Raw genomic sequence first — 16212 nt, forward strand, 5'->3', positions numbered from 1 at the left:
TTCCATGTTCCCGCTGTGTGACCGCAATGTACCAAACTTCCTCAACCGTATCATTTCTTATAGTATAGGCGTAGCTAAAACGCTAGTGAATAATTGGTCTACGTAACTGCAATACAATTTTTCTGATTCAGTATACTTATTCTACGGAACACACCCGTCTTGACTAGTACAAGAAGATTCATTCAGCAACACCTAGTTCCGAATGATTTTGATTCATTCTGCAACACTTAGTTCTGAATGATTTTATTAACAAAAAGTCGTCAGCCAGTAATCGCCACGTCAATAGACGGGTGCATAAAGCTTGTCATGTCATTGACGTACAAAAAAAAAATCGAATGGCCCGAAGTGCCACACTCGACGTATTCAATGTGATACGTTATAACTGGTCAAGCTATTTCTGAACCTTTCTAAAACCCTTGGTTGTTATGTTAAAAGGTTGAATACAGCGAATAAACTCCTTTGTTACAACTGATACAAATAAGAAGGGGGCATTATTTCAAACGTTATAAAAGCACAATTTAGAAGTTTAATTCCCAAGCTCTATTCAAGCAAAAAGCATTTCGAATACAACACGCTAATTTGAGTGTCGATGTGGAATGCTGCGGAAGATAAATATTCCGTACCTTTATTTACGACATAAATTGACTAATCACAATGTCTTAAAAACAGTTTTATCTAAGAGAGCCATGGAACACCTATCGTTCAGTACTTTACATTTCTTGCGGAAAGAAGAGACATTAAGTACATGAAGTATATGCGTCTTTACACTTCATCCCGACAACGATATAGGTGGTTCCATAGCTGACGTATGAGTCCATTTGCGAGAGGTGCTTGTCCTCAGCCCACTGCACCACTTTCAGCCCTGCCTTGGTTATAGACTTTTTAATCAAAGCTTCGTCGCTGTCGAGAGACGAGAAGGTCTTCGTGCACGCAGTGTAGCTCGAATTCCCGGTCAGCCCGCACGCTATTAGGAGGCCACCAGGGTTGAGTAGTCCAGCCAGATTGGCGGTAGCGCGTTGATGCGCAGCCTCGTCTACTGAACTGCTGTCCAAACACAGGCAAGCTACCACAACATCGAAATACTCTCTTCCGTCATGTAGCACCCCCGGTTCGCAGATGTTGCAAAGAGTCACATCGCGTATAGCATTTCTGGTTCTAGCAATGATCGTGGAAGCGCCTTTCTCGACGTCTATATGGCCTTCAAGCTCGGCTTGGCGCTCGGCGAACAGCGACCAGTCCTTGGCATCGGGCTCTGCGTCCACCCATTTCCGTACCTCGCGGATATTGGCAGGTACAAGGTCGGCCATCACGATGTCGTCGAATGCCAGAGAAGCCGACATCGCCGTGTACATGGTTGGGCCGCAGCCGACTTCCAGGAGCTTTCCGCCGGCTTTTACCAGGTCGGAGGTGAAAATCTTGTGCAATTCCCGCCGCATGAAATCCAGCAATGGCATTATCTTTATCGAGTGTGCAGGATAGTTGTCCGGAGAAAACTCGGAACGAATGTGCTCCACCAGGCGTAGCTGCTCCATGCTTGTCCTGCATATACGCACATAAATAGACGTATTTAAAGCATTTAAATCAGCTCAAAAATCTCGCACAGATTGCTGGATAATACGTTTTTTAACCCAACCTTAAAACGCACATTGAATGGAGTTGAAAATTGAAAATATGTTTTATTAAACAAAATTGATATGGGTACACAGTATATACAGGAGGAGGTCCCATGGTTATGAAAACCGCAAGCGGGACCTCCTAAACAAAGTAAAAAAATGACTATAAAATTACAATGGCAACGCTGGTAAACATAATAGAAAAGAGTACTGAACAAATATTCAAAAAATCAGCGCTGGCAATATGAAGAAAATTACAATAAGACGCGTCACATCACAGTAATGAAGACAATAGGTAGAGTTTTTTTTTTTTAAGGGGATGACAGAATGAGAAGATTTAATGTCCAGGTTTAAGGTATTCCACAAGTGCAAGCAAGAGAACTGAATAGTTTGTTTACCAAAGTTAGTTCTTACTTTGGGAAGTAGAAAGTTGTTCCGAGAGGAGAACCGAGTGGAGCTTTGGTTAGAGATAGTGCGAGGAGGGAAAATAGATATCAGGAGTCCAAAACCCAATAATTTGAAGAACAAAGTGCCAATATTTAGCTGGTAAAGACAGGGGAGGGTCAAAATCGCAAGTTCAATGAAAAGAGGAGTAGAAGAACATAGACGGGAAGAAAAAGTAATGATTTTTAAAGCTTGAGTTTTTGAAGAGGCCAGAGATGATTACAATATGCGCTGCCCCAAGACGATATACAATAATTCAAATGGCTATGAATAAACGAATAATAAAGAGTTACTAATGTTTTTACATCAAAGTAGGATCGTGCCCTGAGCAGGGCACGTATTCCATATGAAACCTTTGTACAAATTGAATTTACATGGTGATAAAATTTGAGATGGCTATCTACAATAATTCCAAGAAAACACACGCGATCAGTAGACGGAATCAAATCTGCGTTGATGTATAAATTAGGGACGGGAAGTAGGTGTTTTTGAGGGGAGTGAAACGGAACAAAACAGTTTTTTAACATTAATAATGAGCCGGTTACAAAAGCACCATTGTTGGATGGCTGACAGGTCATTCTGCAAATTGCACATCAACGTATGCTGATTACGATGGGATGACACAATAGTGGTATCATCTGCATAGAAAAAGCAACTGGAGTGATGAAGGCAAGAAGGGAGATCATTAATAAAAACTAAGAATAACAAGGGGCCTAAGATGGAGCCTTGGGGTACACCTTTATTAACAATAAAAGGGTCAGAATTGGAGCCATTGACATATACGACTTGGGATCTATTACTCAAGAAACTCTTTAGGAGTGATAAAGGGGGTCCCGAAATACCATCAGATTCTAATTTCAAGAACCAAATGTTATGATCAGTGGTGTGGAAGGCTTTGCTGAAGTCGATGAAAACAGCCCCAGCTATGTCACCGCGATCGACCATAGACTTTACCATATCAGTGAAGCAAGCGATGGCAAGGTCAGTAGACAGTCCTTGCCTGAAGGCAAATTGACAAGGGGACAAGATACTAAATTTGTTAAAATAATTCGTCAGTCGAACTTCAATTATTTTTCTAAAATTTTGTCAAAAAACGGTAGAATTGCAATGGGTCTGTAATTTTCGGGGAGCGAAGGGTCACCTTTTTTAAATATAGAGATAACCTTAGTAATCTTTAATTGCGAAGGAAAAATGAAAGTTCTAAAGACCAGGTTGAAAATATGACTGAGGACTGGTGATAGAATCGCGCTAACCAACCTAATGTGCTTGCAATAAATGCCATCAATTCCAGGACCTGTAGTTTTTAAGGAGGAAAGGATCGATTCGATTTCCCTGGCGCAGGTTGGACGAAGAAAGAACGATTGTGCGCATCTCTCATAACGCGGGATACCATGAGATGGATCAGTGTTGCAGGAAATTTTGGAAAAATGGTCAGTAAAAGCATTCGAGATGTAAGCAGAGTTTGTAATAACAGAGTTGTTATAATACAAGGACAATACGTTATTTGGACGGTTTCGCGCGTTCAAAAAAATCATTGAGCAGCTGCCACTTTTTTTTCGTGTTGTTGTTAGCCTGTTGAATTTGTTTTTCAAAATAGATGCGTTTTGCTTTTTTTAGAACTCAAGAAAGTATATTAAAATATAATCTGTATCGATTTTTTGTCTTTCATTGAAAGGTTGGCGTTTACATTTCTCATACAATTTGTCTTTTTTACGTAAAGAGCACAGGAGAGAATCAGGAATCCAAGGGGAACGGAAAAAACTATATTTTCTTTTAGAAGAACAGAGGGTAGTACTTTTATTAACTGCCGCAATCACAACGTTCGATAACTCATCCAGAGCGTCTTCAGGGTTAGATAAACTAAGAATCCGAGACCAGTCCCTATTAGAAATAATGTAAATGAATCTTTCTTTCGAAAAAACGGGTTTGGATTTACGGTTTGATATGGAATGATTTGACAGCTTGAAGAATTCCCGCGCCTTCCCGCGAGGGGAACACGAGTAAATGCAGAGCATTGGCGCCTCAGTACTGATTGAAGGCAGTGTTGCTTCCATCGCTTCTTCCGTGATGCTGGAGTAGCAGACACGAGTAAACGTGGGCACGAGCGTCAACCAAGGAAGGAAGGAGCAAAGCAGTGACTGAAACACGAGCACCGCTAGCCGCTATATTTGCAGCGCGCGCAGTAGAGGGAGAGCAGTACGGGGGGGGAGAGCGCGCATGCGCAAGCAGCGCGCGCCCTTCCACGCCCCACCGCGCTGCTATCACGCACCTGTTACGCCGAGACCGCGACGGAGCGAACGGGCTGCCTACGACGCATGCGCGCACCAGCTGCTGTTGAGAGAGAGGAGGGAAGGAGAGGCGCACCTGCTGCGGACGCGAAACTTGACACCGTCCGACGCAGGAACAGGCGAGGCTAAGAAATGCTCTGCATTTAAAACAGAAATATCCGGTAACCATCTGTAAGGGACGTTGGAATTACACCAACAGTAGGGGAAATTGGCAAATTTGAAAGAATGTGGTCCAGTAACGTATGGGGGCCGTGACTAGGACAGCGGGTGGGAACAGAAAGCAATGGCTGTAGTCCGTAACTACAAAAAGAGCTTATGTATTCCAAAGTGCTAGAACTACTACAATCAAGAAGGTTGACGTTTAAATCGCCTAAAATGACTACGTCTTTTTTTTTCCGAACGATAATTTATCACGAATGATAGAGAAAGCACCGCAGAATTGTGAAACGTCAGAAGAAGGGGACCGATAAATACACCCCAAAACAGTTTTCTTATCATTACGAGATGAATAGATGGAATCAAGTTCAACCCATACGCATTCACAATTTGCGACAATAATGGCTAGATCGTGACGTCTACGGTAACTAATATCGTTACGCACACAAACAGCGGAGCCACCAAAAGGGGCGTCAGACCGGTAACCGTATTCGCAAGAGTACCCTGGGATGTCATACAAATTTTTATCAGCCGGGCTGAGCCACGTTTCAGAGAAGCAAACTGCCGAGAATGAATGATTTAAGGATTGAAGAAAAGCCACGATATCTTTATAGTTTTTACGTAAGCTGCGAGCATTAAAGTGGACAGCAGAAAATCCGTTACCGCAAGTTAAATTTGATTCAGCTTCTTTAGGGCTAAGATAAGACATGAAGGAGGCAACAGACTTGACTGATTAAGGATTATGACGAAAAGACATTGAGGTCATTTTCGCGAATGATGCGAAAAACACGGCCCACGGTAGATTTCCTTGCCTTGATGACGCCATTTTCGGTCCACAGATAAAGCCAGTTATACTGCCTTTTTAGACCAAGTGCCTCAGAAAAAAGAAGCTTGTTTTCCACCGTTAGATGCTCATTGACGTAAATTGGCTTCTGCTGTGTTACAGGGAATCCGAGACAAGTTGTGGTTGGGCGGGTCTTCAGGGCTTTGGCGAGAAATTCTGATCGCTTGTCACGGGAGCAGAATCTAACAACTATATTCATTTCATTCGCCTTTCGGGTTGGTACTCTGTGGGCAGTGTCAATGTCCTCTTTCCTGAGCGGGCACTCGATCTCCTTGCCGAGCAGGTCTAATATCCCGTGGCAATCCTCATCTTTAGTAACTGGAACACCTCTGATTTCAAGGTTGTTCGCGCGTGCGTACTGCTCGAGTTGAGCAACCTTGCGTTCGAGAGCTTCATTTTTTGCGATCAGTTCATGGTTCTTCCCAACCAGGCTCGAATTTTCGGCTTTAGCTGCATAAAGTGCGTCGCTCATGAATTAAACTGATTTTTCGAGTTCAGAAAAATCACCTTGTAGCTTTTTTCAAATCAGCTGGATCGCACACAGTGACAGCTTTTAAAGCATTCAACTCATCAGTAAGAAAACGGAGTTGTTTTTCCATAGAATTCTTAAAGGGAAGGTGAAGCGGTTTTAGAATTAAAAGAAAAGTTGACTAGCAGCAAGTACACATTGAATAGTTCATATGTAAGAAATATTTTCGCAATACATGCAATAGAAGCGGCGCAATGAGCAAACAAAAGGGGCCCGATGCCCCGCCCCCATCTCGCCGCGCGATGCCGGAAGACCGAAGAGCGCGGGCGAAAACCGGCTGAAAAACGTCATACCTGGACTTCCGGCCGGATCGGCCGCCTCGGCCATGCTCATTTAGCAGTGTTTCCTTGTGAATGATACTTGTGGTTGTTGTTGTGGTTGATAGCACTCGTTTGTACAATTTTCGTGTTCAAAAAGTATGCACGAACGCCAAACGAGGCATAAGTTATCATGCCGTATTACTAAGCAGAATATTGCCACGCCGGGATGCTTGATAACATACGGAAGCGACAGCCGAGGTGGCTGTGCTTGATGACAGAATATACTACACTACGTTGAATACTTTGTAAACCGCTCCAATGCGGTTTTTTTTATGCGACGGACGTGAATGTTTACATTAGATTATAGATTTAGGAAGGATGGGGAATACTGCTGTACTTTGGCTGGGGATGTTTCGTTCCATTCCAGAAACCAAGTCACATTTGTTCAGGAAATACTTGTTTCGTTAAACGCGTCGGTTTTCTTTCCCTATTGGCTCAGGACAGTGTTCAAAAAAACATTTTTTTTTGGCGAAACTAAAACAAGGGGCCAATCCTGATAGAAGTTCTCTCCCGGCTAAGAGGTAAACAGTATTACTACAAAGTAAAAGAACCAAGACAACCAGATTACTTATTTTGCAAGTATACATGTCACGATAAGGTCATGTTTGTCTGGAATTATAAAAAAAAAACCACTCCGAACCACCACCGTGCCATAATTTGTGTTGAATGCGGGGGCCTAATTTTTTGCCCAAGATTCCGTGTGGCTGCATATTATAACCTGGCAAGCACTTGTTGTCACTGAACCTCCAGTGTGCTCCAGTGATAGTCGGTGATATATATAATGATGATACTGAAAAAATTAGGGGCGAAGAGTAAATATACCGCCTCTGTCCGACTAGCGCGGTAAATGCTTAAATCTAGAAAGGCTGAAACAGGCCAACGATTCATTATCACAAACTTTTGGTAATTGTTACCTAAAATAACGTAAGTACAACGTAACTGCCTTGTCCGACTGGTCTGTTAATTATAACGAGGTGGCCGTAATATTGTAGCAGAATGCGCAACGCACAAGCGAAAATCAAGCCCTACTACAGCCAATAATGCTGAGCAGGCACTGGTATGCTGCAGTGTTTTCAGAATAAATGCATGTGAAGTAGTAAGACGCCACTCATCGAAGTGCAGCTAGCAATCGCGGAGGCGCCGTAGCGCCGCTGCCGAAATAGCGCGCGCGTGTGGGTCTCTGTACGTGGATGAGTAACGGGGCTGGGGTGGGCGACAACGAACAAAGGAAATGCGGAAGCAGAGTCTGCTTGTTGGTTTATGCGTGTACCGGCAAGATGTGTCTCGCATATACGTTTACAGCGCATGAACGCTATTTTTTCGCGCAGTGCACGTACGTGCTTTTCGCTGATAGATTGTTTATAAAACGCCCATTAATCTTCGGCATAAATGGTTTTGTGTATAATAAGAAACAGTTAAGGCAGTACCTAATATTAACATAAGGTATAAAATCCCCCTATGCTGATTGCCTAATTCAAAAATATTTTGATGGAACCCACTAGTCGACGTCACAGTCACTGCTTTGGGGTTCTCTGTCATTTGAAGCAAATTTAAGCTCCAAGATAATTGAACCAACAGCACGGGAAATTATAAAACAAACTTACAGTCATGTGCGAAAATTAAACTGCAAGCTAAATTGCCGCAAAGGCAACCGTACGATCGTTCGCAGTGCTTCCGACAACCCGCGCGGCCGAAGGGTGTCCTCCTTTGACGTCATGACGGGCGCAACCAATCAGGGGCGTCAAAAGACGAAAAGCGCGCGTCTTTCAAACGGCGCCTTTTTCCATAGAATTCTTAAACTCTTCAAGATCTTTAGCTAAGGAGGCAACAGTAGGCGCCATAACACCAGCAGCGATCCGAGGCAGCGTTAGCAAGTGACTATCCAGGCAATAAACAAAGGAATTGGTCTTTACCTGTGACAAGGCAGGGTGATTTTTAGCGGCGAAACCACGGCAGCTTCGCAGCCTCAGATCGCTCCCTAGAGTGTGGCCAGCACGCACACTACGTCACTTTTAAACGCCCAGCAGCTTGATGCGATGGAAGCGACAGTGGGCAGATTAGGGCTGCGGTGAGGGCATCCGGGGGGAGGGGGGGAAGCGGCTGGTTGCAGATTTCCAGGCGAGTGCGCAGGAGGCGGTGAAAGAGCAGCAGGAATGCCAGCCAGTGATGAACCTGTGACAAGGCAGGGTGATTTTTAGCGGCGAAACCACAGCAGCTTCGCTGCCTCAGATCGCTCCCTAGAGTGTGGCCAGCACGCACACTACGTCACTTTTAAATGCCCAGCAGCTTGATGCGATGGCGGCGACAGCGGGCAGATTAGGACTGCCTGCCGCCATACCCTTGAACATTAGCCGCAAAAATTTTGCACGTACGGGCCGCAGTCATTTATGCAAAATTTAAACGCCGTGGTGAAACGTGTGTTCGGTAACGCTTCACAAGCTATCTAAAAATACATGTAGCCCAAGGAAAGAACCATCCTTCCAGTTTTAATTTTCAAATGCCTCGCTTTCGGGCCTTCTAAAAGACCGCTGCTTGAACGCTCTACAACGGCCGGATAAGCACACGGATCGCTGGACACACACACAACAACACGCACACATTCAAGCATGCCGGCACGCAAACGAAATACTCGCAGTTTAGGACGTATCTTCTCTAATCATCCAGGAATCATTTGTTTAGATAGAAAATGGCTAATAAAGGTTACTGTTCCACAGTCAGAACTTCTTGGCGTAATATTATTCATTTATAGATGTGTACCTTGTGGGCCTGCTCTCTACGGCATGCCAAGGAATGAGGCACACTGCGGTTGCGTGAAAGAACTCTTTACTTACATCCTCCACGCTGTCGACCGTCCGGGCATACACACACACACCATCATCACACTTCGCGTCCCGAGTTCCGAGTCCCCGCGCGCGGTTCTTCAGCACCACCGCCCGTCCCTACCCGTCCACTCGCGCCATCTCTCCGGCGACCGGGCCGCACGGTAGGCGAGGAGGGCGAGGGAAGGGATCCCATGGCGAGGGGCTCCGGGCGACACCCCCTAGGCCAGAAGGTGTCGGGCCAAGGCGCTCCCCACAACCTCCAGTATTTTTGCTTGGCGATCACATGAGGGGATTTGGTATGCCGGCCTAATGGTTTTTCAGCACCGTTTCTGTTTGCGCTTCAGGGTGTGAGCGAAAGATGGTTCATTTAACAAATTTTAGTCCCCGCTTTGGCTCGAGACCGTTCAAACACAGGAAGGAAGAGCGGTTGCCTGCGGAGGCTCTGCTGAAGTTGCTAAAGAGCCGTCATGTCCGAGCCGGGCTCTCCCCCTGCGTTTGTCCATGCACTAGTAGCTCGCCGCCTGAACGAATCGCGTGTCTTCTCTCGCTTCTTGTGCTCACTGTGCAGTGGAGTGCGCAGCTTGAGTAAATTGAAAGTGAAGTTGCAAAGACCTCTACATTTGTGTCCCAAGATGTAAGATGCGATAGCGATACTTCGACTCCCACGGAGCGTTTCGGCACGCAGCTGCAGCATTTCCGGTCTTCCTTCACGAGCACGAAGGATTTTCGAAAGAAAAATACTAGCAACCAGAGTTTTTAATCGCCGTGTCCAAGGAGAGACAAAAGACCTCTGCGCTTATCAGTCTTAAAATGCGAGCGTGAAAGGTTGCAAATGCGAGGTGTTGGTCAGTTTGTGCGATGAGAAATCAGTGCCAGTGTATCTAAATGTTTCATACCCAGCTTTCTCGCTCGAAATTACAACCGCTGGGGAACCTACCTAGCAAAACCACTGTAGGAAAATGATATTTGGCATGAAGCTAGAAGCCAACGTGAAGATTAAAACGCTACAAGGACATTCCAGGTTTCTGACTATTTGTTTGTGTAATTCGCTGTCAAATCTAACTCTCCATGCATTTCTATGGGATAGTTCCAATGGCTCAGGAACCCAGTCACGCAACGTGCGCGACTTGAAACTGCAAGTATTCACCCCAAATATTAGCTGTGCAAAAGAACTTTTCATTTCGCTAAAAAATTGCAGAGTAATCACTGTTGAAAGGACTGCCATGAGCGGGAAAGCTGCACATGTGTTCCGTGATGTCTACGCCGGGACGCACAATTTTGCTTTTTTCAAATAGAGAGAGAGGGAGAGAAGATCTTTGTTGAAGAAGAAATATATGTGGTTTACAAAAAAAATGTAAACATATGGGACGGATCTCAAAGGTGGAACCTGAGTCTACGGAACCAGATGCAGCATCTCCTTCCCTTACCCTCTCAATCAGCTCGCGCTGATCTTAAGGTAACGAGCTGGTAAAATCTGCCTCCCATGCTTCGATGAAGTGGACTATGTGATGTTTGAGTTGTTCTCCCCTGGCCATACCCTTGACCATAACTATATTGCACGCAAGAGGGTGGATGTTTCCCATATTTTAGTAGAGTTCTCAGTTAATGTCCCATGTTCCCATTGAACACCTTAACGCACATGTATTTACAGATAACGGTGTCGGTTTTTTGGTCCAAAGAGTTCGGGATGCTTCGGAATTGAGACCTCGTTGTAGCAAGGGGGAAGATTGTGTTCCTAGTCTTAGGATGAGGATTCGTTCTCAACGTTTTTAGAATAGGGAAATGTGGTAGTCGTGGTCACAAGGAGCCCGTTATGTGAGTTCGTGTACCTCTTGCACAGTGCGTCCTTCGCTTTCAGACTACTGGACCTGGGTGTCCAGGGGACGTTGTTAACTTTCTGCGTCATGGATGGAATATCATTCCGAAGCGCTTGGTATTCTGCCTCCAGAAAACTGTATAATGTCCTTTGTGAGCCTGTAATGATGTCATGCTTTTATTTCATACATCCGCTATTCGGATTGCCAAGAGGATGGCTCCAACTTCCACCGCTTTTTTCATGTATGTTAGATGGTCATGCAGTCGCTAAGATTGCCGAAGTAGTCAACTACGTCAATTGGGGTCTCGTGCTTTCGTACATCCCGGGGTCGGTGTGTGCTGTGGTCTCATCATATTGAAACCTTCCCCGAATGAACTTGAGCCGCCCCTACCGCCCCTTTTGGCGTAGGATTGTATTCATATTTTTCGTAAAAGGAGAATTTTTATACGGGTTCGCTGGATCGGTGCCACTTCTATCATGGCGTGCAGTGGATTCCTTTCAAAGGGGTGAGGCGCCTGTGTTTGTTTTCTTTTTATGGATGCCTATTTGAGGGTGCCTGTTTGTGTTCAAAAGGGGTATAATGGCCCCTCCCGATTTTAATAATATTATTATTAATATTAAGAAGAAGAAGAATAATCAATCAATCACTCAATCAATCATGTTTATTTACGTGCCCAGGAGCAGCCAGAGGCCTGAGTGCTTGCGCACGGATAGTTAGATAAAAACAAAATAAAGAAACATATAGCAAGCAGTAAACAAGCGACAAGACACACACAAATTGAAGTAGTGAAAATGACAGAAATAAAGCACAGGCGGAGCCTGGGTGCAGGTAAAAAATAAAAAAATAAGATGCTTATGTTGCTCTGCCTGTCGTAAATGCCACACGACCAGCAGAGCAACAAAGTTTGACAGTAATACAACAAAAACAACGGCAAGAGTGTAGAGACAAATGATAAGACGAACAAATGACAGTAAACAGTTTCAAAAATAGGCAGCTATCAATTGGATAGACACAACCGCAGAGAAACCAAAGTCCAGAAAAAAAAGAACGATAGACATATCATAGATGTTTAACATACTGTATTCAAAAGCGCTGTACGGTAAATTGCAAAGGATTTCTGAATGATGTCAAGGCGTTCAAAGAAGCGGTTGTAACAATTCTGTATTCTGCGCACATGAGAATGATTGGAGTTGCGCGCAGCGGTCAAGAACGGGCAATGCGACCTGGTGGGCCTTTGTGGTAGACTAAACTCTAAACAGATAAGCAGGTCTGCGCAAGAAAGGTCACCATGAACAATTTTGTGAAGAAATGTAAGGTCTGCACGCATACGTCTGCAGTTCAAGGAAAGGATGGAAGGGACTATGGGTAAGTCAGAATCAGGATGAAAACTGTGACAGTGATGACGGTGCTTAAATATGGACAAAAACTTCTTCTGCACACGTTCTATTAATTCACTACTAGATTTGGAGATGCCGTTCAAGGCAACAGAAGCATATTCTAACTGTGGTATACATATTACATGGTATAGCATTAGAAATGGATCTGGAGAAGAGAATTCCTTTGTAATCCGACACACATTTCCAAGACTTCGGAGCGCTCGCTGGGTGAAGAGCCTAATATAAGGAGAAAAAGAGAGGGTACTGTCGAGAAGCACCCCTAGGTCCCTAATCTCCTCAACCCTTTGCAGAAGATCTCCCTCAATACTGTAGGAAAACAGCAGTAACAGTGGGAATATTGAATAGCATTTGAAAACCAATGTGATTAGACACTATATAGTGGGCTTTCGTTAAGCTACTTTCGGCTTCAAATCTATGCCTTGTTTGATTTCCGGAAGACTGGGGTTAATATTTTGTCCCCGGTTTTAGTTAGGCCATCCACTAAAGGTGCCGGCATAAGTCCCGTGGAAAACACAACATGCTGGCTCAGGGTGTAAGGTATTGCTCTTGGGAGCTCTAGGCCGCTGGTTCAATTTCCTGCCATGGCGGTCGTGTTTCTGATGGAAACAGAAAACAAAAACGCCAGTGTGTCGAGATTTCGGCGCACGTTTGAGATCCTAAAGTGGTCAAACTTTTTCCAGATGCGTTTACTACGACAAGCGTCGTAGCCGACGAGTATCCTCGGGCATGAAGTATTAGAAATTTATATTTTTGATCTTCTGGTGGTAAGCCGTTTTGGTGTGCTAACATAAGTTGCGGGCATGGCTGCAGACCGCGTATGCCGAGTATATGACCACCGACTCGGCATAGAACTAACTTCACTGCGCAAGAGCGGCCAATGGTGAAAACGCGTGTCGTTTCTTTCGTATCCCACGTTGAATCATTGTCCTCCTTTCCAACCTTCTGTTGCCGTGGCACCACATAACAGGTTCAGCGGAGCCCTCTAATCATGCTGCCTCAGTTGTAGCTTCCGAATGGCAGCGGTGACGATTTCCGTGGACGCTTGATGAGCACGGCTGATAGCGGATGGCTAGGAGGCACGGCGGAATTGAAAAATGAGCGTGATAACGCTATCGCGTCGAAAAAATCCGCATTGAGGGTATGACAATACTGGTGGAAAACAAATGATGCGAGTAGGAATTCAGTACCTCTGCTCTCAAAACTCCTTACTGTCTGTCATCGTCTTAGAGAAGCTACGTGAGGCTGTTTCGGGAACGGCTTGCCAACTATTGCTGGTATCGACGGCGAGCAGTTTGTAACCAGGAACAGAAGAACGTTTGCTGTCGGTTTGTCGACCGTGATGGTACCGCTTGCCTCGCCGCAACGGGTTACGCGTCCCGACCCATACCCTCGAAATGACATTGGTTTTTTTGGGGATTTGATGTAAATGATTACCAACCATTCTCCATCTTCCTAACGTAGGGTTACGAACTAGCTCCCCAGGTCGACCAAGGCATGTATCTCCTCTCCGTTGAGTTTCGCTGCATGAAATATTTCGCGTCGACTATGTCGATAGCACGGAAATCAGATTAAACATGGATTTGTTAGACGCGCGGATCTCGTTTCTTCTTTATTCTGCGCGGATCTCGTTTCTTCTTTATTCTGCGTTTCTTCTTTATTCTTTATTTTCGTGGCCCGCTCGCCCACAAGCGCCCCTCGCGCTTGATGTTGCAGAATAGGGCGATTGCGAGACACACGGTCGCAGTCATTTGCAACTGCGGCAGAGCGGCTCCCCTTTCCCGTTTGAGAGAGGCTTCCTCCTCTGTCTGAGTGAGAGGGAGTTTCGACGATCGTAGGGCATGACGGCGCAAATCGCCCTGGTAAGATGATTGGCCCCTTCGAAGGGCCCCTTATGAGTGTCGGTGGTGTGCTTGGCGATTCGGCGGGAAGCCGGCGAAACAACGTGTCACATACGATCATCAAGATGCTTGAGACAGTGAAGCAATTCTTCGGGACTTTGTACGTGCGCACGCTAACTGCTCAAATTGTGTCTGGATCCTTCAAGCCAGTGACGATGCACTCAACGCAGGCTTTGTCGCTGAGGTTATACCGGAGAGCCTTACCCAGTTTGTAGTAGTACTACGATTCCACGTGCCAGAACGGGGTTCCATCTCACGGTGGTGCCGTTGCATTACAGATGCCCACGGAAATGCACGTTTTAGTTCATCTTTCCACTGCACCCATGTTTTATCCACCGATGACAGTCCATCGTACCAAGCTTCAAGCTTCGGCCGCGCCTTCCAACCTGGACAGTGCATTGCAGGAGGTGAGCTTGTCCCAACCATCGTAGTAGTCTGCTACGTCTTCGACAAGCCGAATCCACGCGTCGACGGTCGAGAAGCCTGAAGGAATGGGCTCGAAGGATGGCACTAGGCGCGAAGTCTCTGCCGCATGCGTAACGAACGTGCTGGGTGTCTGTTAAATTTGGAGGGGCGCCATACAGTTGATCGCCTCCCTGAAGGGTGCTTACACAGCTGCTTGAATGATGGCTGTCATATGCATCGCTGTCGCGGTGTCGTGAAGTCACTCGAGACTTCTTTTCCGATCCGTAGTCGCTGCCCGCCCCCTCGGACCGTCTAAACCTATTCGCGCCACCTTCATCGCATTTCGTCGTCGTGTAATATGCTCCGTTTCGCGTCACTGGCGCTATCGTAGTTTACAGGTGCGGCTTCTCACATTCGGACGTTGTGATTAGATTCCACTCCTGCACTGCTATTGATCATGAGACGTTGGCTTCAACAGAACGAACTCCCTCTCATTTCACCCAGTTCTCTTAAACTCCACGAGATGAAAGTTCTAGAAGCTAGGGTGACTGTTTTGTTCACATATGGGTTGTTTGGTGTAACTTCTCCGAAAATGCCGCTAGCGAGCTGATTTAACTAGTCAAACTATTCGAACATAACTTTAATTCATTTTAAAGATTGCCTCGTCAGAATGATAGTGACAGCACTTTTACGCTATATAATTTACGCTAGGAATACGCTATATAATTAGGAAAAAAGGAATGGCCATGCGGCCCACTAGCTCTTTTCCAGCAACAGAAACTGTGAAGTCGTATGTGAAGCTCTGCGATTGGCTCAGGCCTCTAAGAGCAAACGCAAACCAGACAGGGCTTACAAGCTTGCCAAACGAGCTATTTGCCCTTAAATTAAGGGCAGATTCCTTTGGTAGCTGTAGGAATGATGGAGTGAGCGGTGGCAGTTACGTAGATCCATGTAAACATAGAAGTACCGATGCGTACTGCTGTTTGTACTGCGCGCACTATACTTGTTTTAGCTACACAGCACAGAAGCGTTTTGCGGTTGTCTGAGAATACACTGGCCGATTGGCGTAAGCGACGGTTTATTACGTGATCTTAATTGTCGCGCGAACACCAAGTTCCACGAAACGATACTTTTCTACCTTATCAACAACAAGCTAGGTACAAACAAGGCAAAAACAAAGCAAAAGCAGAAGGCGGCCCTTCGCAGTATGGTGGCGTCATCTAGGTTGACTAACGGTAAATGCGGCTGAGCAATCGGCTGGAGACCGGTTCTTGTGATGTCATTGGAGAAGTCGGGAAAACACAAGATTTGGCGGGCGAATCAAAATTTTAACTGAAGTTGATTATTGCTCTGTGAATAAAGCATCGTTTGCTGCACACAAGCCGAAGGGGGGGCCCTATAAAACACGAAATCTTGCGAATAAAACAAAATTGCATTTTGTGTGCATGGCCCCTTCAAGAGGCCACCCTGTCGCGGAAGTTAGCTAAGTTTGTTTTACTTGCTTTGACCCCAGGCGTGACTCAATGCGGCATCCCCCGCGCCAAAAAAAGAAAACGTTTGCGAAGTCGGAAACCTCAGAGGTCGGAATTTTGAGCGAGAAAGGTGGGTATGACTGGAGTCCGTGCATAACAGAAAGGCACGGTTTATTTTTTTGTGTTATTGCCGCTCTAACATTGTTC

General features: G+C 45.5%; 1 protein-coding gene across 2 annotated transcripts; it reads right to left on the reverse strand.

Moving 5' to 3' along the window:
- Positions 1–728: 728 nt before the first annotated feature.
- On the reverse strand, positions 729–8444 carry LOC144141780 (nicotinamide N-methyltransferase-like). Of its 2 annotated transcripts, XM_077673276.1 has the most exons (3): positions 8108–8444; positions 4327–4482; positions 729–1539 (listed from the first exon to the last, which is right to left on the reverse strand). In XM_077673276.1, exon 3 carries the CDS (start codon positions 1530–1532, stop codon positions 738–740), a length of 795 nt encoding a protein of 264 aa, XP_077529402.1. In that variant the 5' UTR covers positions 1533–1539; positions 4327–4482; positions 8108–8444; the 3' UTR covers positions 729–737. The 2 variants fall into 2 exon arrangements, with proteins under 2 accessions (XP_077529402.1, XP_077529401.1); XM_077673275.1 differs by lacking the exon at positions 4327–4482 and having other exon boundaries at positions 8108–8443.
- Positions 8445–16212: the final 7768 nt, after the last annotated feature.

This window comes from Haemaphysalis longicornis, unplaced genomic scaffold (assembly GCF_048455015.1).
Source record: "Haemaphysalis longicornis isolate Haplotype H1 unplaced genomic scaffold, Haemaphysalis longicornis Haplotype H1 scaffold_6, whole genome shotgun sequence".
NCBI classification, from domain to species: Eukaryota; Metazoa; Arthropoda; class Arachnida; order Ixodida; family Ixodidae; genus Haemaphysalis; species Haemaphysalis longicornis.